Here is a 23,623-nt window from a genome sequence, read left to right as displayed (position 1 = left end):
TATTAAAACGGGGACAAAATGTGTAGGCGGCCGGATAGCTCAGTCGTTAGAGCATCGGAACGGTATTCCGAGGCTCCGGGTTCGAGTCCCGGTCTGGCTGCACATTTTTATCACTCTGTGACATTTGGCGCCCAACGTGGGACCGTGACAGCATTGCACTGGTTAGTCTCCGACGCCTGTAATTGCTTATATATAAAGTACCCGCTGAAATTCGAGGACGAATTTCAAAATGGTGGGGAAATATGTCACAGTATAGAACTTGAATATTAAAACGGGGAGAAAATGTGTAGGCGGCCGGATAGCTCAGTCGTTAGAGCATATTCCGAGGCCCCGGGTTCGAGTCCCGGTCTGGCTGCACATTTTTCTCACCCTGTGACATTTACTCGAACAAAACATTGCAAATACAATTAGAAAAAAAATCAAATTGGTGATAACCGAACAAGTAATACATTGCTACCAGAATAAATATTTATCCTCTGTATTTGAATACAGTTGAGCCGCACCATGAGAAAACCAACATTGTGCATTTGCGACCAGCATGGATCCTAACTAAACTGTGGAGATAGGCAGGCTGGTCTGGATCTATACTGGTCGCAAATGCACTGTTGGTTTTCTCATGGTGCGGCTCAACTGTTTATTTTCGTAAGCAGAATTATTTTTAAGTTCAAAGCATGTCACTGAATATTGTTGAAATCATACGTAACTGAGAATATATGCATTTTTGCCATGTTTCAGTCATCTGAGAATGTTTGTAAGTACAACTAAAGAACACAAACATATTCTCTCATAGGACTAGTTTCTTGCATAGAATTTATGGTCATCTTTTTAGTTTGGTCGAAAGCTGTGCCTTAATTGAAAATTGCATTTTCATTAAAGAAAACAAGCCTAGAATTGCAGGTTTCCCTTACCCGTATGTTAAACGTCTTTTCGTTTACGCCAGTTGTGTTCTTCTATAGATATTGAACTGTGGATTACTGCATGCAGTTTCATGAAACAATATTTTGCGATGTAACAACTTTGAATTTACTCCATTTAGAGACTTAAGTTTTTAAACCATTTTTTGCAAAGGTGAACCTTCTGCTTTTTGATTGACATAGAGTTCGAGTGTCTTTCCAAGAGGTCCGTCCCTGATTCCCACTAAGAACCATTGCCAAGTTTGCGAATAGTGCTGTGTGAATCAAACGTTTAAAATGGAGTAGAAGTGAGTATGCAGTTAAATCTGAAACTTATGAATCCTATTCCTTTTTACCCGAGATCTTATGACCGCATGTGGTTTTCTAATCTGAAAATAGTTTAATTGATATCAACGTCACTGCCCGTTCCTGATAGTAGATTTTATAAATATTATTTGCAGAATATTGTGTTGTTTGCATTCATTGAACTTTTGAACAGTCTTTTCTATGAGCCTTCAGTTGAAACACTTTGAATTAATACATCGAATTACTTCTTACATTTGTCCGATTAGTAGTTGCATAATGGACTTCATATAGCATATGAAATGAGGAAAAATTAAATGGAACATTTTTATATATTAGTATGGATGTCCTTTGAAATGTACTATATAACAGACATCTGAATTCGCGAGGGAGGGGCGGGGGGCGGGAGGGGTGGGGTTGGGTGCGGGTGTTAACCCGAACAAAGATGTTTGGTTACAGATCATTTTGTCTGTATGCATAAGTAATTTGCTATTTTGCATTCGAGTTACACTAGCTGCTAGTCTATTATGATTATTTTAGTATAGATTTCTTTTTCAATCAATGAACTTTTATTCTGTAAAATGCATGTTGTTGAATATCTGGCTATAGTGTCAATTATAGTAAGTGAAGTTAACCTTGTTACAGCAATGAAGGGAAGTAATTTAACATAAGTATAAAGAAGATAGCGATCGCCAAATGTAAGGGACCATATTAGCTTTGAGTCAGATCGCTACAAGCTATAAACACACGCTCATTTCTCTTTAGTATGAAATATAAAAGAAACTACTTTTACAAAGCGTTATGATAATGTATAAGACTAGGTCTTAGGATACTACATGTATGGTCTATACTTTGCTTCGAAAATGACATACCATGTGAAGAAAAGCTTAAGGAGGAGATTACACAATGAAAAATGTTTGGTATCCCTCAAACGTCATGTGTGCATCAGGATCCCAGTCTAGTACTTTTCTTGGTTTTATCATTGAAGCTTTAGTCAGAGGTGTTATATTTCATGACCTACTTTAATTTTCATTTCTTGAAATCTTCTATAAGTTTGTTTTCAGTTTAATTTGAAATAAAAATACTCAAAAGAACTAATATCTCCTTAACTATAACTCACGGTCAGGGACTAATTTTCGTGGTTGCGTTAATGCGCGCGAAATTCAATATGAACGAATAAATAAAATCCCCATTTAATTTACATTGAAAAATACGCGAATTCATTTTTCCACGAAAAAGCCGTTTTGGCAAAACCGCGAAATTCCAGCTAGCAGAATTACATGATTTCATAATATTTAAGATGCACCATGTACAGCATCTTAATTTTATTAAAACAAATTTAAAATCGAAAATGGAAATTACTTCTTAGTCATTGGTCATCCATTTTTGTGTCTTTCCTTAACCTAAAAAATCATATGGCAGATTAAAATCGTAGGCAGAAATACATAAAAGTATAAAAACACGTTATATAAACAAATGTTGACAGAAACTTGTCGGCTGCTCGTCACATTTTGTTTATGATCGTGTTAAAACATCGTCTATTATATTATTGTCATAAATATATATTTTAAGAGGGTCGAGTCGCCTTTTACTCCTGCTTACTTAAATTTGTATCAGACATTTAATAAAAGTTATTGGACATGTAACATTTCTAGATGATTTATTGCAGTTTTGGATTTGTAATAACAAATTTGGAACATATGTAAAAACAATAACAAAACATCAACTATGTATTACAAATATATTTTATCTTATCCAATGTCCAAACATTCTGTTATGTGCGGTATTTCAGTGTACATTTTGCTACAAGACCTTTCCCTACAGTACACATTGTGTTAATTGTTTCGTTTCCATAAATACACATTTTGCCCTGCAATACACATTGTTTTGAAATGAAATGTCTTTCCACTTTTACACTTACAGATATGGTATCTTGTTTAAAGTCTCCCCCGAAAGACTTCAGCTCTTAGCCTTTACGCGAAACTGATTAAATGTACATGCAAAATCCCCAACAACACACGCACCTCGGAAAATAATTGCAAGTTGAATCGCATGTATACAATATCAGTTTAGATATAGAGACTTTTAGCCATCTTGCAGAAAAAAAACCCAGATAAATGATAATGTCATGCTAAGAAACAAAATGTGAAATGATATTTACATTTGACATAAAATGGTGGCTATTTACACATGACTTTTAAAATCAAATAATCGTCAGATAAAAGGTATCGAGGGATACAATACTTTGAACAAAAGCATAACCACAATGATCCAATGAATGTATCTATTACTTTATCCTCTGGCAGCCTAATGTCAAGATTTAAAAACAGGCTTTAAGTGAAATGAGTTCTTACAAAAAGTAAATACTAGTACATTTGTATGTTATCATTAATCCACTAGCATGATAGTTTTCTATCTTCTTCTATAATAATTATGCCTTTTTACAAACTTAAAAAAGATTATAGTATTATTTTTAAATTTCAATGTCCACTTGGCTGTTTTAAACATTCAAGAGTCAACTGAAAAAACACGTATAAAGCTAAAATCATAGGACTACATTGTTTTGTTTGGTGATTCATTTCTTATGCTTCGATTTACAGATTTAGTATCAATTTTACCTGGTCCAATTGCACAAATATGCATTTTGTTATGTAAGGAAGATTTAACACGATACTGACCATGACTATACATATCCATAAACTGAACATATGATCCCTGATGATAATATATATCTGTACAAACCACAGACTATGAACTTGGGTATAGTTATGGTTTAACTTTTTTCAGGATTTCAGAGAATGAATTTGCTTGGCTCTTGGTATCGTTGAGCTATGCTTGTTTCCTCTTTGAATGTCATAGTGACTTTGAGCCTCAACACGAGTTTTTACATAGTTTCTTCTATATTCATCATTATCGTCTAAGTATTTGTTATTGTCATTTTGATAAATTATTGTTTGTTCCCTATCTATATTTCCATCATCGTCGGAAAAATTTATTTGCTGTCGCGTTACAAATATGTTTTCATTTTCATTCCCTATTCTTCTGTTTGTGTGCTGAATCTGTATATTACTATTTGACAATGGTTGTGATTGTTGCATGAGGCCATCATCCATCCTGTCGAAATATTTTTCACTGTACTTGGTTTGTCTTTCGAGGTCTCCATTAGTATTTGTTGGTTGAGCTCGCATAATGTCTTGCTGCGTTAAGCGGTTTCCATTTCTTCCAAAGTATTTTTCATCATAAATAATTCTCCCATCCGCAAAATTTCCCATATTGTTTGTTGTTTGAACACCAAACCTTCGACTGTTAGTTTGTTGAGATCGCATAGCATCCTGTGGGTAATTCTGCTGCGTCAAACTATCTCCATTTCTTTCCTTTTCGCTATATTTGTTTCTTCTATCATCAATATTTCCGAAAATATTTGTCGCTGGAACTGGCATATTAGACCTCCATAATTGTTGTGCACGATTATTAAATCGATCTTCGTTACTGATAGCCTGTTCGAAATATTTTTCTTGATACTTGTTCTGCCTGTCAACAATATCTGCAAAGTTCTTATTTGACCTTGCCGGTATAGAGAACGGCTGAATTTGTTGCGCTCGTTGCATCATTCGATTTCCTATTTTCTCAAATTCGTTTTCTTCGTACTTCTTTTGTCTTTCAGTTGGAGCTCCCATTGTTTTTGATGTCTGAGTGGGTATTCTTCCAAGATTGAATTGTTGTGTTGTTTGTTGCGGTAAACGATTTCCCGTCTTTTCGAAAAACTTTTCTTGATACTTATTACTTCCTTTAATAAGATCATCAAGGTCCTGCCTACTTCTGGCATTGTTTCTCTTGACTTCATTCATTTGATCGAAGTTTTCAGATATCTCGTCGTCAGGCCTGTGGAAAAATATGAAACTTAAATTACTGTACCAAATAGGCGCATGGACATAGGTGTATAGAATTGTAGATGACTGAGGTGATTTATCAAGTATATTCCTATTAAATAGCAGTTTTGTTTAATAACATGACATCTTACGCCAATTTAATCAAAATCATATGAGTTGAAATCTTATTAAAGTTATAAAATATCCCAGTCCGCCCGGATTTATCATAGTTAAACAAATGAGACTTAAAATGTAAGCAAAGTTCCTTCACATTTGAACTCATACCAATAATTCAACGACATATCACTATTTTGGGTATATTAATAATAGGTGGACGGATAGCTCAGTGGTTTGCACACTGGCCTTCCAATCCAATCCAAAGCTACTCGGGAATTTTCAGAAACGCTTTTCAGTGTTTCCCACCTAACTGGAGATGTATTGGCCAGGAACCCAGGCAATCCTTGCGTGTATCAGTGCTATATACTGGACACGTTAAAGAACCAGGCTGTCTATTCGCAACGAGCTAGGCTAAGATAGCCGGACAAGCCTGTATCTGATTTCTGATCTCTCTGTCGTGGGGGCTATGTCTCACTCTGTCCCTCTGGTCAGATCGCTCTGTGTCTGTGCTAGTAGAGGATGAATTATGCGCCCTGTGTGGCTGCATTTGAACTATGTAAAGCGCCTTTGAACGTGAAATTGTTCATGAAAATGGCGCTATATAAATTTGGTATAATAATAATAATATTATTATTATTACGTGTATTTCTAAATTATGTTCCGTCCTTCCTATTACCTCATTTCGATTTCGTAAAATAGTCAAAACAAAAACATACAACGTATACTGCATCATGACGACATAAAGACAATTATTTCACGAAATACATGTTTAATAATATGTGATATGGCACAAAATTGCAACATTAAGCGACGAAAGCACAGAAAATCAGTCAAGATAGATTTAATCTAGAAGCGGCATTTAAATCATCTGAGAAAAATGAATGGTAAATGCAATTTACGTTTTGACGCGTTGTAGGCTACTATGCGAATGGGCAACAAGTTTTCAATGTCCAGTTACGTTAAACGTTAAAGAATGCAGAGGACTTCAATACGTGTGTTAGAGATTCACCTGGAGGGGATTACTTTTATTAACAGTGTCCCGTGTCTTTGGAACATGGTGGGGGTGGGGGGTGGGGGTAAGAGTGAGGTTGGGTGCGCACCATAAACCGGTTTTAAGCTCCCCAGTGGTGTTTTTGCCACTGACCGTTCCAAGGCGGTGCCCCACTGTGTTCCTTTGTTTGTTTCGCCCTAGTGTGTTGGCTTTGTGTGTGTGTGTGCGCGTGTATGTGTGTGTGTGTACGGGTGGTGTGCACGTCTGCGTGCTGTAGGTTTCGTTTTGGGGAGGCTGCGTTTTTGGTGCGTGGCATTCCCTGTTTGATATTTGTCTTTGTTTTTTATTATTATTATTAGTATTATTATATACCACATTTAAATAGCACTAAGTATCCTGTAATTCAAAGGATGAGATTTTAAGACGGACACAAGCACACTAACGGGCAGGGAGCTCTTTTGAATGATCATTAGCGTCAGCTAAAAAAAACATATTCATTTTACAAGTTTAAAACATTAGAATTGAATTGTAGAAGTACATCCTGAACGCGCACTGGTAAATTGTGTGAACGTTTTGACACTTTTGTCCCTTATTGAAATGAAAAACATTATAAGAAAACATGCAGTCATGTGTACATTCAGTACAATATGGATACCCAGGAGCATTCACATCTGTGGACTTATCTTAAGGACGTTGAGTTGATTGAACTAATGTATCATCATAACAAACACAATAAAGAAGTTAAAGATTCCTTGTAATCAATAGCTAAAATTATAACTTACCTATCGTCGTCATCATTGTCATAGGAACCGTCAGTTTTTTTCTCTAGGGAGTCTTTCATTCTTTCATCTAATTTCTGAAGCCTGTGGAAAAATGTGAAACGTAATTATTGTACCAAATAGAGGCATAGAAATAGGTTTATAGAATTGTAGATGATTGAGGTAATTTTTCAAGTATATTCCTATGAAAGCTGTTTGTTTAATACCATGACATCGTACAACAATTTTATCAAAATTATATGAGTTGAAATCTTATTTAAGTTATCAAATATCCAAATACGCCCGTATTTATCTCCCTGTTAAACAAATGGATTAAAAGCGTATGTTAATATTCAACACATGTGCTATTTGGACGTCATAATTATTACCCCTCAGCGTCAAACGTCGCAGAGGCGCGCTGGGAAAGAAACTCAGACAAAATAGGCACATATGTTGGTGAAAATCTGGAAAGAGGTAGAAGATAACCATTGCAAACATGGCAAATTTGAAATAGTAATTTGCTCTAGAACAAAATTATTGTTATTCAATCATATGCGTTTATTACATCACGATGGCGCAGTCTTCGTGAGATAATTCCTTCGCATCTGAACTCCAAAAAATAATTTTATTCAACAAGAAATCACTTTTTTGGATATATTATTTCTTAATTATGTTCCACTCTTCCTATAACCTAATTTCAAGTTCGTAAACTAATCAAAACAACAACATACAACAAATACTGCATTATGACGACATAAAGACGATGAATATACGAAATACATGTTTATATAATATGTGATATGGCATAAAATTGCAACAGTAGGCGACGAAAACACTACAAATCAGTCAAGATAGATTTAACCTAGAAGCAGCATTTAAATCATCTGAGAAAAAATGCCTGGTAAATGACGCGTTGTAGGCTACGGTGCGAATGGACAACATGAGTGTACAGGTCAACTATTTGTAAGTTCTCTGAAATGGGTCTAGCTACGTTTGGTAGCTCTTTAAAAACTGACAGTTTTATATAGAATATATAGGGAAAACTATTTACCTGTTTGTGACCTGTGATGTCAGTTTACATTAAGCAAATGGGACCAGAGAAATCTCTCTTAGAAGGTATATGACCCCTATTTTTCTCTTCATTTTATATCAGTTTTATCATAACTCTTTAAAATGAGGTAAAGATTTTTTCTCTGAAATGGGTCTAGCTATGTTTGGTAGCTCTTTACAAAATGTCAGTTTTATATAAAATATATAGGGAAAACTATTTACTTGTTTGTGACCTCATCGTTGGCGTTGGCGTCGGCGTCGGCGTCGCCGTTTGTTAAAGTTTTTGATGAAGTTAAATAATCTCTGTTACTATCAAAGCTATTGACTTGAAACTTAAACACTTATTTACCATCAAAGTTTACACCAAGAGAAACAATCCCGTAACTCTGAATTTTGACATAATTATGCCCCTCTTTACCATCAGAATTTTTGGTTAAAGTTTTTGATAACGTCAAATATCTCTGTTACTATTAAAGCTTTTGACTTGAAACTTTTAATAGTTATTCATGAGCAAAGTCTACAAAAGAAGAAACAATCCCCATAACTCTGATTTGAATTTTGACAGAGTTATACCCCTTTTCAACTTAGAATTTTTAGTTAAAGTCTTTGATAAAGTAAAATATCTCTGTTACTTTTAAAGGTTTTGACTTGAAACTTAATATAATTCTTAATATCAAAGCCTACACTAGGAGGAATAATCCCCATCACTCTGATTTGAATTTTGACAGAGTTATGTCCTTTTTTAATTAAGAATCTTTTGGTAAAAGTTTTACAAAGATTTTTACTGGCAAAGCTCTAATTCAGAGTCAAGCACTAAAAAAAGTCAAGCGCGGTATCTTAAGGACAGCTCTTGTTCAACGACATATCACCATGTATATCATTTCTTAATTACGTTCCATCCTTCCCATAACCTCATTTCAATTTTGTGAAATGATCAAAACAGAAGCATGCAACGTATACTGCATTATGACGATATTAAGAGAATGAATTAATGAAATACATATTTCATAATATGTATTCTAACACGATCCGCAGCAATTGCTATATAAACATATGGCGAAATCGCACATACGTGAATCTACGATAAAATATGGTTGGCTGTTACATTTCACCCCCATGATTGTGACATAAGTAATTCTACTTCTGTTCCGTTACATACGAAATATTTCAGGGCCAAACGGTTCAAAACAAGATTTCAAAAACATAATTATGGCAAAAAATCATACTAACTAGTTTATGAATACTAATAAAGAGGAACTAATATCTATACGTTCCATTGGCTATGCAACACTTTCTAGCCATAGAGGTAAATTGTAACTGCATATGATCCGAACGACGTATTACGCTGCAAATGTAGTACTTTAAAATACGAATTATTTGCGTTGTATTAATCAAAATAATAAATGTGTTCCAATAATTTTATCAGTTAATATAATATGAGCAGTCGTACGGATGCGAATAATTAAACCACTCGTGCTACGCACTCGTGATTTAGTTAATACGCATATCTAGCCCATATTTTATTAACAGATAAAATATAGGAACAGGTTTTTCATTTCTTAAATATTGCATAAAATTGCAGCATTAGGCGACGAAAGCACAACAAATCATTCAGGATAGATTTAACATAGAAGCAGCATTTTAATCATTTGAGAATAAATGGTAAATGCAATTTATGTTTTGACGCGTTCTAGGCTACTATGCGAATGGCATACATAAGTATACAGGTTAATTATTTGGAAGTTTCCAATGTTCAAGTATGTTTAACGTTAAAGAATGCAGAGGACTTTGATTGTATTTTTTATCTTTCGTCAATATTTTAATACAAAAATTAAAGAACAAGATTTTGATAATTATATAAAAGTTTGTCAAAATGCAAATGATTTTCTACTCAGTCTCTTGTAATTTAAAGGATGATTTTAAGACGGGCACGTGCACACTGATGGGCAGAGAGCTGTTTTGAATGAAAATCAGCGTCTGCTGAGAAAAACAAATTCATTTTACAAGTTTAACACCTAAGAATTAAATTGTAGCAGTACATTCTGAACGCGCACTGGTAAATTGTGTGAACATTTTGACCCTTCTTTCGTAATTGAAATTAAAAACATTATATGTGGATATATCTTAAGCATGTGGAGTTGATTAAACTAAAGTATCTTCATAATAAACACAATAAAGAAATTAAAGATTAATGTAATCAATAAACTAAATTATAACTCACATATCGTCATCATCATTGTCACCGGAACCATTAGCATTTTTCTCTAGTGAGTCTTCCATTCTATCTTCAAATACTTGAAGCCTGTGGAAAAACAAGAAACGTAAATTATTGTACCAAATATGGGCATTGAAATAGGTAAAGAGAATTGTAGATCACTGAGGTTATTTATTAAGTATATTCCTAAGAAATAATAAGGGAAAGAAACTAAAAAAAAAATGGCAAATATTTGGTGAAAATCTGCAAAGAAGTAGAAGATAATGTTTGAAAACATGATAAAATCGAAATCATATATCTTAAATAGTAATTTGCTCTTGAACAAAATCATTGTTATTCGATCAGATGCGTTTAATCATATCACGATGGCCCAAACCTTGTGAGATAATTCCTTCGCATCTGAACTCCAAACAATAATTTTATTCAATGACGAATCACTACTTTGGGTATATAATTTCCAAATTATGTTCCGTCCTTCCTATAATCTCATTTTATTTTCGTAAAGTATTGAAAACAGAAGTATATTACGTATACTGTATTATGACGACATAAAGACAATGAATTCATGAAATGCATGTTTAATAAATAGAGGATATTACATGAGTGTCTTTCCATATTGAATTTACTAAACGAGTTGCATAAAATGATAAAATGCGAGGCTCTGCCGAGCATTTTATCAATTGTATTCAAAGAGTTAAATAAATTCAATGTGGAAAGTCACAAATGTAATGTTCATTTTATCACAGGTTAGCCTTTCTTGTCGAAACATAAAAAATCGACCTTCTTTTACTATATAAACAAGTCCATTTGACCAACGTCTCCGATACTATAAACGACGTCAACGTCAAAGCTTTATTACACTAGTGTATTATCATTTTCATTTAATGGCTTTAGTACACTACCGAGACGTCAAACATGTGATAATATGTGATATGGGACATAACTGCAACATTAGGCAACGAAAATGCAGCAAATCAGTCAAGATGGTTTGAATCTAAAAGGAGCATTTCTCATCTGAGAAAAAATGACTGGTAAATGCAGTTCATGTTTCACGCGTTGTAGTCTCAGGCGCGAATTGACAATATAAGTATACAGGTCAATTATTTGCAAGTTTACAATATCCAGTTATGTTTAACATTAAGAAATGCAGAATGATTGTAATTTTTATCTTTCGAAAATATTTTGAATACAAAAATGAAAGAACAAGTTTTTGATAATTATAATAGCAGTTTGAGGAAATGCCAACGATTTTCTGCTCTGTCGCTAATTAAAATGATTAGATTTTAAGACGGGCACGTACACAATAACGGACAGAGAGCTCTTTTGAATGATCATTAACGTCTGGTGAAAAGAAAAAACCTTTTCCATGTTTAAAACCTTAGAATTAAATTGCAGAAGTACATTCTGAACGCGCACTGGTAAATTGTGTGGATAGTTTAGCGCTTTGTCGCTTATTGAAATAAAATATTTTAAGAAAATCTGCTCTCATGCGTAGATTTAGTGATAATATAGATAGCCAGGAACACTAATGATGTGGAATTATCTTAAGGACGTGGAGATGACTGAACTAATGCATCTTCATAAATAGCACAATAGAGAATATAAAGATTCTTTAAAAAAAAAAAAAAAATAAATTATAACTTACCTGTCGTCGTCGTCATCATCGTCAGAGTCATCATAAGCTTTTTTCTCTAGTGAGTCTTCAATTGTATTATCAAATTTCTCAGGCCTTTGGGAAAATATAAAACTTAAATAATTGCACCAAAATAGGGGCATAGAAATAGATTTGTAGATGACTGGGGTGATTTTCAAGTATATTCCTATGAAATAGCAGTTTTTTTAATACCACGATATCGTATGTCAATTTTATCAAAATTATATAAAATTAAATCTTATTTAAGCTATCAAATATCCTAATACGCCCGTATTATCTTCCTGTTAAACAAATGAGATTAAAAGCGTGTCTAATTATTCAACACACGCACTATTTGGACGTCAAAATTATTACGTCACAGCGTCAAACGTCGCAGCGGCGCGCTGGGGAAGAAACTTAGAAAAAAATGGCAAATATTTGGTGAAAATCTGCAAAGAAGTAGAAGATCATCTTTGAAAACATAATAAATCGAAATTATATATCTTAAATAGAAATTTGCTCTTGAACTAAATCATTGTTATTCGATCAGATGCTTTTTTTTTTTCGGGCTCCCAATAGGGATAACCCCATTTATTTTTGTAAAATATAAACATTTACAAAACAATAACCTGAAAAGAAGTCATTAAACAACCAATTCATACAAACATATGAATAATAAATTTAATGATAATATTATATTGAACACAATAGTTACATCGCCAGTAAAATAGAACTTGCTCGAAAAAACGAAAAGACAAGTAAAATTTGACGAAGTTTCTATTGTCAAGCTTACAAAATTTTTAATATTTTTTCATACACAACATTGCGAAAATTTATACGTGTATATATGTATCTGACATGAACTCAATAGATTTCAATAACTGTACTTTTTCATTATCAGTATTGTGCCATTTTATTTGTTCTTTAATTTTTCTAACTAGATGTTTATAAAAGCTTCTTATTGACTGATAGTTGTTATTGAATTTACAATTATTTCTATATTTCCAAATTTCCCATTTTGTTTCATGTATAATCGTATTAATCAATTTGTTTACTTGCCTGTCATCATAATATCCGAAACAAACAGCAAATTTAAAAGCAGAATCACAGATGTTGACATATCTAAACAGGTCGTTCAAGTTCTTATTTAAAAGTGTCCAAATATTTTTGGCAAAAAGACATTCCCACACCAGGTGCACTAAAGTTTCTCTGTGTTCTTTGCATATATTACAAATTCCGTTTGATAATTTCATAAGACTGAGTTTATACTCTGTAAATATAACGTTGTGTAAAAATTTCCATTGAAACTGTTTTGCTACTTTTGAAGAAAAAGAACCTGAAATCAGATGCTTTTAATTATATCACGACGGCGCAATCCTTGTGAGATAATTCCTTCGCATCTGAAGTCCAAACAATAATTTTATTCAGTGACACATCAGTACTTTTGGTATATAATTTCTAAATTATGTTCCGTCCTTCCTATAACCCGGTTTTATTTTTGTAAAATAATGAAAACTGACGCATATAATGTATACTACATTATGACATAAAGACAATGAATTCATGAAATACATATTTAATAATATGTGATATGGCATATAATTGCAACATTAGGCGACGAAAGCACAGAAAATCACTCAAGGTAGATTGAACCTAGAAGCAGCATTTCTGAGACAAAATGACTGGTCAAAGCAATTTATGTTTTGACACGTTGTAGGCTACTATGCAAATGGCCAACATAAGTATATAGGTCAATTATTTGCAAGTTTCCAATATCCAATCATGTTTAACGTTAACAAATGCAGAGGACTTTGATTGTAATTTTTATCTTTCGTCAATAATTTGAAACAAAAAAAGAACAAGTTTTTTTCCATAGTAATAATAGCAGTTTGTCGAAATGCCAATAAATTACTACTCAGTCTCTTGTAATTGGAAGGTTGAGATGTTAAGACGGACACGTGCACACTGATGGGCAGTGAGCTCTTTTGAATGATAATTAGCGTCTGCTGAAAAAAAATCATTTTACAAGTTTAACACCTAAGAATTTAATTGTAGAGGTACATTCTAAACGCGCACTGGTAAATTGTTTTAACATTTTGACTCTTTTTTTTCCTTATTGAAATAAAAAAACCTTATATGAAAACCTGCACTCATGCGCACATTCAGTAAAATATGGATGACCAGGAACATGCACATATGTGGACTGATCTTAAGCACACGGAGTTGAATGAACTAATGTTACTCCATAAGAAACAAAATAAAGAATATAAAGATTCCTTGTAATCTATAAATCAAATTTAAAACTCACAGATTGTCGTCATCATTGTCATAGGAACCATGAGCTTTTTTCTCTAGTAAGTCTTCAGTTTTATCTTCAAATTCCTGTAATCTGTGGAAAAATATGAAACGAAAATTATTGTACAAATAGGGCATTGAAATAGGAAAAGACAATTTTACATCATTGAGGCGATTAATCAAGTATATTCCTATAACACTGCAGTTTTGTTTAATATAATGACATCCTTCAGCAATCTTATCAAAATTATGAGTTGAAATCTTAATTAAGATATCAAATATCCTAATACGCTTGTATTTATCATCCAGTAAAACAAATGAGATTAAAAGCGTGTGTTATTATTCATCTCATGCGCTTTTTGGAAGTCTGAATTATTACGTCACAGCGTCAAACGTCGCAGAGGTACGCTGAGAAGGAAACTCAGACAAAATAGGTAAACATTTGGTGAAAATCTGCAAAGATGTAGAAGACAACTTTTGAAAACATTATAAAATCGAAATTATATATCTTACATAATAATTTGCTCTTGAACATTATCATTGTTTATCGATCTGATGCGTTTTATTATATCATGATTGCGCAGTCCTCGTGAGATAATACCTTCACATCTGAACCCCAAAGAAAAGAAACTATTATTCAACGTCAAATCACTATTTTGGGTATATTATTTTTTAATTATGTTCCGTCCTTCCTTTAACCTCGTTTCAAGTTTGTAATATAATCAAAACAACAGATAATAACTTACACTGCATTATGACGACATCAAAAGGAAGAACTCATGAAATACATGTTTTATGTAATATGTGATAAGGCATAAAATTGCAACATTAGGCGACGAAAGCACAGCAAATCAATCAAGATAGATTTAACTTAGTCAATGTTTTGTCGCGTTGTAGGTGCGAATGACTAACATAAGTATACAGGTCAATTATTTGCATGTTTCCAATGTCCAATTATGTCTAACATTAAAAAATGCAGAGGAGTTTGATTGTTTTTTATATCTTTCGTTAATATTTTGAATAGCAGTTTGTCGAAATGCCAATGATTTTCTGCTCTGTCTCTAATTAAAATGATTAGAGCTGAAGACGGACTTGTGTACACTAACGTGCAGAGAGAACTTTTGAATGACCATTTGCGTCTGCTGAAAAAAAACTCTTTTTACATGTTAAAAAACATGGATTTTTATTGCAGAAGTACATTCTGGAAAACCAGTAACATTTACAGATGTGGACTAATTTTAAGGACGTAAAGTTGACTGAAATGATGTATCATCATAACAAGCACAGCACTATTTAAAGATTCCTACGAATAAATAAATCAAATTGTGACTCACCTGTCGTCGTCGTCATCATCGACAAAGTCCTCATCAGCTTTTTTTTCTAGGGAGTCTTTCATTCTATCATCAAATTCCTCAGGCCTGTGGAAACATATGAAACGTAAATTGTTGTACAAAATAGGGGCATAGAAATAGGTTTATGAAGTTGTAGATGACTGAGGTGATTTATCAAGTATATTTCTATGAAAAAGCAATTTTGTTTATTACAATGACATCGTTCAATAATTTTATGAAAATTATATGAGTTAAAATCTTATTTCAGTTATAAAATATCCTAATACGCTTGTACTTATCTCCTTGTTAAATAAATGAGATTAAAAGCGTGTGTTATTATTCAATATATGCGCTATTTGGACGTCTCATTTATTACGTCACAGCGTCAAAGGTCGCAGAGGCGCGCTGAGAAAAAACTGAGACAAAATAGGCAAATATTTGGTGCAAATCTGCAAAGAAGTAGAAGATGATGTTTGAAAACATGAACAAAATCGAAAGCATATATCTTAAATAGTAATTATCTCTAGAACAAAATCATTGTTATTCGATCAGATGCGTTTTATTATATCACGATGGCGCAATCCTTGTGAGATAATTCCTTCGCATCTGAACTCCAAGCAATAATTTTATTCAGTGAAGAATCACTGCTTTGGGTATATAATTTCTAAATTATGTTTCGTCTTTCTTTTCCGTATAACCTCATTTTATTTTCTTAAAATAATGAAAACAGAAGCATATAACGTATACTGCATTATGACGACATAAATACATGTTAAATAAGCAGCATTGAAATCATCTGAGAAAAAATGACTGGTAAATGCAGTTCGTGTTTTGACGCGTTGTAGGCTACGGTGCGAATGGACGACATAAGTATACAGGTTTTGACGCTTTGTAGTATACGGTGTGAATAGATAATATGAGTGTTCAGGTCAATTATTTGCAAGTTTCCAATATCCAGTTATGTTTAACATTACAAAATGCAGAGGACTTTGATTGTAATTTATATATTTCGTAAATATTTTGAATGCAAGAATGAAATAACAAGTCTTTGATAATTATAATATCTGTTTGTCGAAATGCCGATAATTTTGTGCGCAGTCGCTAATGAAAATGATGGTTTTGGTATAATCTGAAGGATTTGGAGATGACAGTTGACTGAACTAATGTATATTCATACCATACACAATACAGAATATAAAGATTCTTTGTAATTAATAAATTGAATTATAACTCACTTGTCGTCTTCGTCATCATCGTCAAAGTCACCATCAACTTTTTTCTCTACTGAATCTTCCATTCTATCACCAAATTCCTCACGCCTGTGGAAAAATATAAAACGTAAATTATTGTACCAAATAGGGGCATAGAAATAGGTTTATAAATTTGTAGGTGGCTGGGGTGATTTATCAAGTATATACTCCTATGAAATAGCAGTTTTCTTTAATACCACGACATCGTATACCAATTTTATCAAAATTATATCAGTTGAAATCTTATTTAAGCTATCAAATATCCTAATACGGCCGTATTTATCTCCCTGTTAAACAAATGAGATTATGAGATTAAAAGAGTGTGTCATTATTCAACACATGCGCTATTTTTCGTGAAATATTGAAAACAGAAGCATATAACTCATACTGCATTATGACGCACAGAGAGCTCTTTTAAATGATCATTAGCGTCTGCTGTAAAAATCTTTTTACAATTTTAAAACCTTACAATTTAATTGCAGAAATACATTCTGAACGCGCACTGGTTCCTTATTGAAATGAAAAATATTATGAGAAAACCTGCAACCATGCGTACATTCAGTGATAATATGGATAACCAGGAACATTCACAGATGTGGACTTATCTTAAGGACGTGGAGTTGACTGAACTAATGTATCTTCATAGCAAACACAAAACAGAATATAAAGATTCTTTCTAATCAATTAATTATTACTCACCTGTCGTTGTCGTCATCATTGTCAAAGTCACCATCAGCTTTTTTCTCTAGTGAGACTTCCATTCTTTCATTAAATTCCTCAGGTCTGTGGATAAATAAGAAACGTAAATTATTGTACCAAAATAGGGACATAGAAATAGGTTTATAGATTTGTAAATGGCTTAGGTGGTAAGTCAAGAATATTCCTATGAAATAGCAGTTATCTTTAATACCGCGACATCGTTTACCAATTTTATCAAAATTGTATGTGTTGAAATCTTATTTAGGTTATCAAATATCCTAATACGCCCGTAAGCATGTGTTATTATTCATTCTAACACGACCAGTAAATAACCTACATACATGTAGCGCAAAATCTATCTCGGTTTATTCTGCAATAAACCACTCGCTTGCAATGACGTCATTCGATCAAGGTGCGTAGCACGGTCGTAAAAAGTAGTTACCATATTTTCTAACACTGTTGATGGTAGCATATCGTGTTAGAATCGAAATAATAAGTTCCCAAGTGTGATTTATCGTAGAATAATCCGAGGTTTTCGTTTTAATGCGAAACAATATATCACTCAGGCCTACGGCCTTCGTGATATATTCTTACGCATAAAAACTCGAAATTCGGGTTATTCTACAATAAGCCACGTTTGGGAACTTACTATTTCTTAAACACATGCCCTATTATTATTACGTAACGGCATCAAACGTCGCAGCGGCGCGCTGGGGGAAGAAACTCAGAAAGAATGGCAAATATTTGGTGAAAACCTGCAAAGAAATAGAAGGTAATCTTTGAAAACATAATAGAATCGAAATCATATATCTTAAATAGTAATTTGCTCTTGAACAAAATCAGTTTTATTCGATCAGATGTGTTTAATAATATCGCGATGGCGCAATTCTCGTGAGATATTTCTTTGCAACTGACCTACAAACAATAATTTTATTCAATGAGAAATCACTTTTTTTCAGTATATAATTATGTTCCATGCTTCCAATAACCTCATTTCATTTTCGTAAAAATAATGAAAACAGAAGCATATAACGTATACTGAATTATGAGGACAGAAGGACAATGAATTCACGAAATACATGTTTAATAATATGTGATATGGCATAAAATTGCAGCATTAGGCGACGAAAGCACAGCAAATCAGTCTAGATAGATTTCACGTAGAAGCAGCATTTATATCATCTGAGAAAAAAATGACTGGTAAACTTAATTAATGTTTTGACGCGTTGTAGGCTACGGTGCGAATGGACAACATGATGATACAGGTCAATTATTTGCAAGTTTCCAATTTTTAACGTTTATAAAAAGCAGAGGACTTTGATTGTAATTTTCATCTATCATAAACATTTTGTATATAAAAATGAAAGGACAAGTTTTTGATAATTAGAATAAGATTTTGTCGAAATAAAACTGATTCTCTGCTCTATCTCTAGTTATTGAAATGATGAGATTTTAAGACGGGCACGTGCACACCAACGGGTAGAGAGCTCTTTTGAATAATCATTAACGTCTGCTGAAAGAAAAAAAACAAGTTAAAATCTAAAATTAAATTGCATAAGTACATTTTAAACTCGCACTGGTAAATTGTATGAACATTTATTTCGACGCTTTATCCCTTATTGAAAGGAAAAAATATTTTAAGAACGTCTGCACCCATGCGTACATTCATTGATAATATGGATAACCAGAAACATTCAAATATTTCGATTTAGCTTAAGGACGTGGAGTTGACTGAACTAATGTATCTTCATAGCAAACACAATAGAGAATATAAAGATACTATCTTATGAATAAATTAAATCATAACTCACCTGTCGTCGTCGTCATTATCGTCAAAGTCACTATCAGCTTTTCTCTCTTGTGAGTCTTCCATTCTATCATCAAATTCCTCAGGCCTGTAGAAAAATATAAAACGTAATTATTGTAACAAATAGGGGCATAGAAATATATTTATTGATTTATAGATGACTAAGGTGATATATCAAGTATATTCCTATGAAACAGTAGTTTTCTTTAATACCACGACATCGTATACAACTTTTATCTAATTTGTATGTGTTGAAATCTTATTTAAGCTATCAAATATCCTAATACGCCCGTACTTATTTCCCCGTTTAATAAATGTGATTAAAGGCGTATTTTATTATTCAACACATGCGCTATTTGGACGTCAAAATTATTACGTCATTGCGTCAAACGTCGCTGATGAAAAACTCAGACAAAAATGGCAAATATTTGGTGAAAATCTGCAAAGAAGTAAAAGATAATCTTTGAAAACATGGTGAAATCGAAATCATATATTTTATATAGTAATTTGCTCTTGAACAAAATCATTGTTATTCGATCAGATGCGTTTTATTATATCACGAAGGGGAAATTCTCGTGATATATTCCTTTGCAACTGAAGTCAAAACAATAGTTTTTTTTCAATGACGAATCACTTTTTTGGGTATATAATTTCTAAATGATGTTCCGTCCTTCCTAAAATCTCTTTTAATTTTCGTAAAATAATGAAAACAGAAGTATATAACGTATACTGCATTATGACGACATAAAGACTATGAGCTCATGAAATATATGTTTGATAATATGTCGTTGGCTCAACGCGAGTCCAAGTGACATTTTTTCACAAAATCACTTTTTTACATTACTTGTCCCAATACATACACTGGAAAATTTTTAGACTCATATCTGTATATATTTCTATTAAATTCAAAATGTGTCCTTTTGTTCTATCTGGGAAAGCAAACTACTTTCCCCGCAAAACTTTTCCAAGTAAATGTATGCACATAGAACAGTTTCCAAGTCAGCAAAAAAATCATTTCAAGGAAAATGTTCTATGTAAATAAAAACTTTATTTTATTATTATCTAATTTTTCATATAAATAAAAAGCACCAGACTGCAATTTGTTACACTTTTTCATTAAATTACATTTTTGCTCTTTCATGATAGAACAGTTTCGCATTCATTTATTTTGTCGTTTTGAATGAACATTTTACAGCGAAACTGTTCTAAATGCAGCCTTTTATTCAATTAGTGCCATCTTTTATTCTAGTGACATCATTTCCTGTGAAATATGATGTCATAATTAGTTATGATGAAGTCAGACATATTGCAGTAAACTAAAGGGAGATAATAAGGAGGCCCATACATAGATACTGTACACTATAAATAAACAAAACAAAAATATTGTAAAGAAAAATATGTTTGTATTTTGTAAATTGAAAGTTATATATTTATATGTTTTATTTTTATTTATATTTTGTTACAAAAAATATTTATTGAAAATGTTTCTGAAGTGAAAAAAAATGAAATTATGACGCAGATTAATAGATCTTTGCAGAGATCCATTTTACGGGCCTCTTCCAAGCTGTTGTTGGTGTGTTTTTTTTAAAGACCATACAAACAGCTGTACCTTGATAATTTTGAAGCTTTAACATCATTCTATTTTATACAGCCAATTTAGATCTCTAATAAACAGGTAAGAAATATATTTGTATTTCAACTTCCAAAAAGCATTGTCAGTTAATTTGTTTCTAATCCTTTTAAAAATCCACAATTGACTGAAATAAGCTTGCCCATTGTAGTGGCGGATCAAGCGAGGGGCCCACACTACCCTCCCCCAGTTGCCTGCGCAGCGACCATATTCCACGTATGAAATCATAGAAAAACATTTGAAAATCGAAGTTGCCCTCACCCACCTCCCCCAAGTTCAGCATCCATTGCACATAGTTCACCTAGTATAAATACAATAAAGATCTACATAGAAAACAAGCGGCGACAATTTCATTGACACTTGCCCCCCGCCCACAACCCAGTACAAAATTCCTGGATCCAACCCTGCACTGCAGCTCCTACATCAAATGTATAGTTACTATAGTTACATGATGTACAGTTCATATTTCATAAATATTTTCTAACTGTGCAACAACATTACTTGGGGTAAAGCCCCTCCTGCCCCCATAGATCCCGGGTCCTCCCTAAACTTTCTGTCTAGGTCCTCGCTAATTTTCTGACCAAATTTCAGGTCCTGTTTATTATTTTAGAGCTGGGGTATTAGGTCTTAAAATCTTGTATACTATGTGGGTCCTGGGTCATCTCTAAAACGCCCCTAGGGTCTCGGGTCCCAAAAGCGGGGCTTTTCACACTCCTTTATTCCTATTCTATTCAAGCCATCCATTTTCTTTTCCAGATAATACCTTTGCAGATTAAGATCATAATATAATCAATGCAGATTCAATTGACACTGGTTTATCCAAATATGATAAAATAGAAACTCTCAGATAAGGTAAGAAATTTCCTTGTGCTGTACCTTCTTCAAATACCTCCCAAGCCATACCTCTTTAACACTGACCCCCGTACCTCTTGAACCTCATATCAAAGTAACAATGCTGACAGTTCTGAAAGAATGCTTTAATTCATACACATTTATGAAAGATTTAGAAAATCCAAACCCTAAAGAGGACAGAATAGCTTTTCATTCAAGTAAAAATCTTATTTGATTTTGGTTTTGCGACGATACCCTACATTCCGGTGTCAGCTATTGACCAACACAAATCATGACATTGGCGAGAAACCTCCAAAATGAATGTATGGTAGTTTTCAAATTTTGGATGTGTCACACTACTAAGTCAGATACAACAGAGCAGGAATCTATTTGCCAAAAAGTTGCAATGTTATAAAGTATATAAAAACATATACACGCGAGTGCAGCTGTGCATAAACCAATGTTTTAGCCTAAGAAAACTGCAATCATTATGACTCTAGATTAATAGCCTGCAATCTGCGCATTCTAATCAGGGTCCATACTGTCTGCCTTTAGATTCTGTGGATGTTATAGCAGTTGTCAGCGAACAGTATGGATCCTTATCAGACTGTTTGGACATGCAAGACCAGGCGTTAGTTTTTACACAATGGCGCTCAAACTACAAGTTGACTTTACTATTCCCTTCGTCTGTGTTTTTGGTTTGTGTTTCCTTGTCTATATTTTTTACCATATAGAGACCTTTAGGGATCAGTTTGTTCATCCACGTCATACATGGCTTAAGTTCACTATCATGGTCTATTTTGATAATCATTCAATGTATTTGGTTGAAATTTTACTGGAAGCGTCCTAGTCACCAAAGTACACAGATTTGATAACTCTGTCTGTAATTTATTACTTTTCTCCTATTATTATCCTTTTCTGATACAGAAAATTTGCATACAGGTTTAAAAGCTTGGTCAAAGATTTATAAATAATTATTATACAAATATAGTGAACAGTAACTTCTAACGGGAATGATCTGAAACTTAAATTAATGTTGTCAGGGTAACTAAATATTCACGTTTGATAAACTCTTAAATGCATTTAGCAAAATTAATATTAACCTTCAACCTGCTGTCGGCAAGCGACCGGTGCAGACCAAGATCGTCTGCACTGTTGGCTATTCAGTCAGTAAATTTTTTATTGAAGAAAATTAATAATAAAAGGTACTGCCCAAATTGAATGAAGGGCCAGTCCATTTTAGAAATTTAGCATGGTAAAGGTTAAGGGTCGTATCAGTGTATTAGAAATTTTGTTTAAATGTTTTAGATGCAACTACATGTTTGGACACAATGGTCATTTGAATAAATTCTCCTTTTGAACTGACTAATATTATTTTCAAATATGTCTCTATGGTGTATGCCAAGGTCACTCTGTGATCTCTTGTTTTTATAACTCTAGGTTTAAAAATAGGTCTTAAAAATATTAACATCAGGACAGTTCTTATAGTTAAAGTAATTAGAATAATAGAAATTTACACAAAAAGTGATTGAAGTCGCAAATATAAGTGAATTTTACTATACACACACAGTGTTTTACTGTATCCCTTTTACTATTTTATTAGTACTTGTTCTTCTAATATTTCTTTTGGTGCTCTAACAGAAATAAATCAACATATATGGCATAAAACAAAGGTATTTATAGTAAATTTTGAAGTAAGACAGTTATAGAGACCAGGATTGAAATTTAAAAAAAAACTAAGAAAGAATTGCCTTAATCATTCAGCCAATGCTTTAATTCCTTAAAAAAACTGATTTTGTGTTGTGTCTACATTCGGATCTTACTGAAACTTGGTTCAAATGCTTTTTGTTGAGTTTGAATATTAGTGACTGTTACCCTTGCTTTGTAGATAATTACATGGCTCAAATCCAGACTGCTGTATAAATAGCACTTAAACTAAAAATTTAATATA

At 33.0% G+C, this 23,623-nt stretch overlaps 1 protein-coding gene across 1 annotated transcript; it reads right to left on the bottom strand.

Annotated features, from left to right (window-relative positions):
* Window positions 1-3,979: 3,979 nt before the first annotated feature.
* On the bottom strand, window positions 3,980-22,291 carry LOC123535715 (aspartic and glutamic acid-rich protein-like). Its single transcript, XM_053527848.1, has 10 exons — window positions 22,215-22,291; window positions 19,216-19,299; window positions 17,405-17,488; window positions 16,691-16,774; window positions 15,459-15,542; window positions 14,138-14,218; window positions 11,842-11,925; window positions 10,203-10,283; window positions 6,956-7,036; window positions 3,980-5,078 (listed from the first exon to the last, which is right to left on the bottom strand). Exons 1-10 carry the CDS (start codon window positions 22,289-22,291, stop codon window positions 3,980-3,982), a joined length of 1,839 nt encoding a protein of 612 aa, XP_053383823.1.
* Window positions 22,292-23,623: the final 1,332 nt, after the last annotated feature.

Source organism: Mercenaria mercenaria, chromosome 17, assembly GCF_021730395.1.
Source record: "Mercenaria mercenaria strain notata chromosome 17, MADL_Memer_1, whole genome shotgun sequence".
Lineage (NCBI taxonomy): Eukaryota > Metazoa > Mollusca > Bivalvia > Venerida > Veneridae > Mercenaria > Mercenaria mercenaria.
The sequence above is the reverse complement of the archived record's forward strand: the minus strand, read 5'-3'. Positions and strand labels throughout refer to the sequence as shown.

What these genes read in the sequence shown, in the direction of transcription:
- LOC123535715 (XM_053527848.1), bottom strand. Translation starts at nt 22,291, where the DNA reads ATGTCCAAACAGTCTGATAAGGATCCATACTGTTCGCTGACAACTGCT. An exon ending in ACAGAATCTAAAGGCAGACA is followed by an intron (nt 19,300 to 22,214) that starts GTATGGACCCTG and finishes ATTTTTCTACAG; the next exon opens with GCCTGAGGAATTTGATGATA. An exon ending in AATGATGACGACAACGACAG is followed by an intron (nt 16,775 to 17,404) that starts GTGAGTAATAAT and finishes ATTTTTCCACAG; the next exon opens with GCGTGAGGAATTTGGTGATA.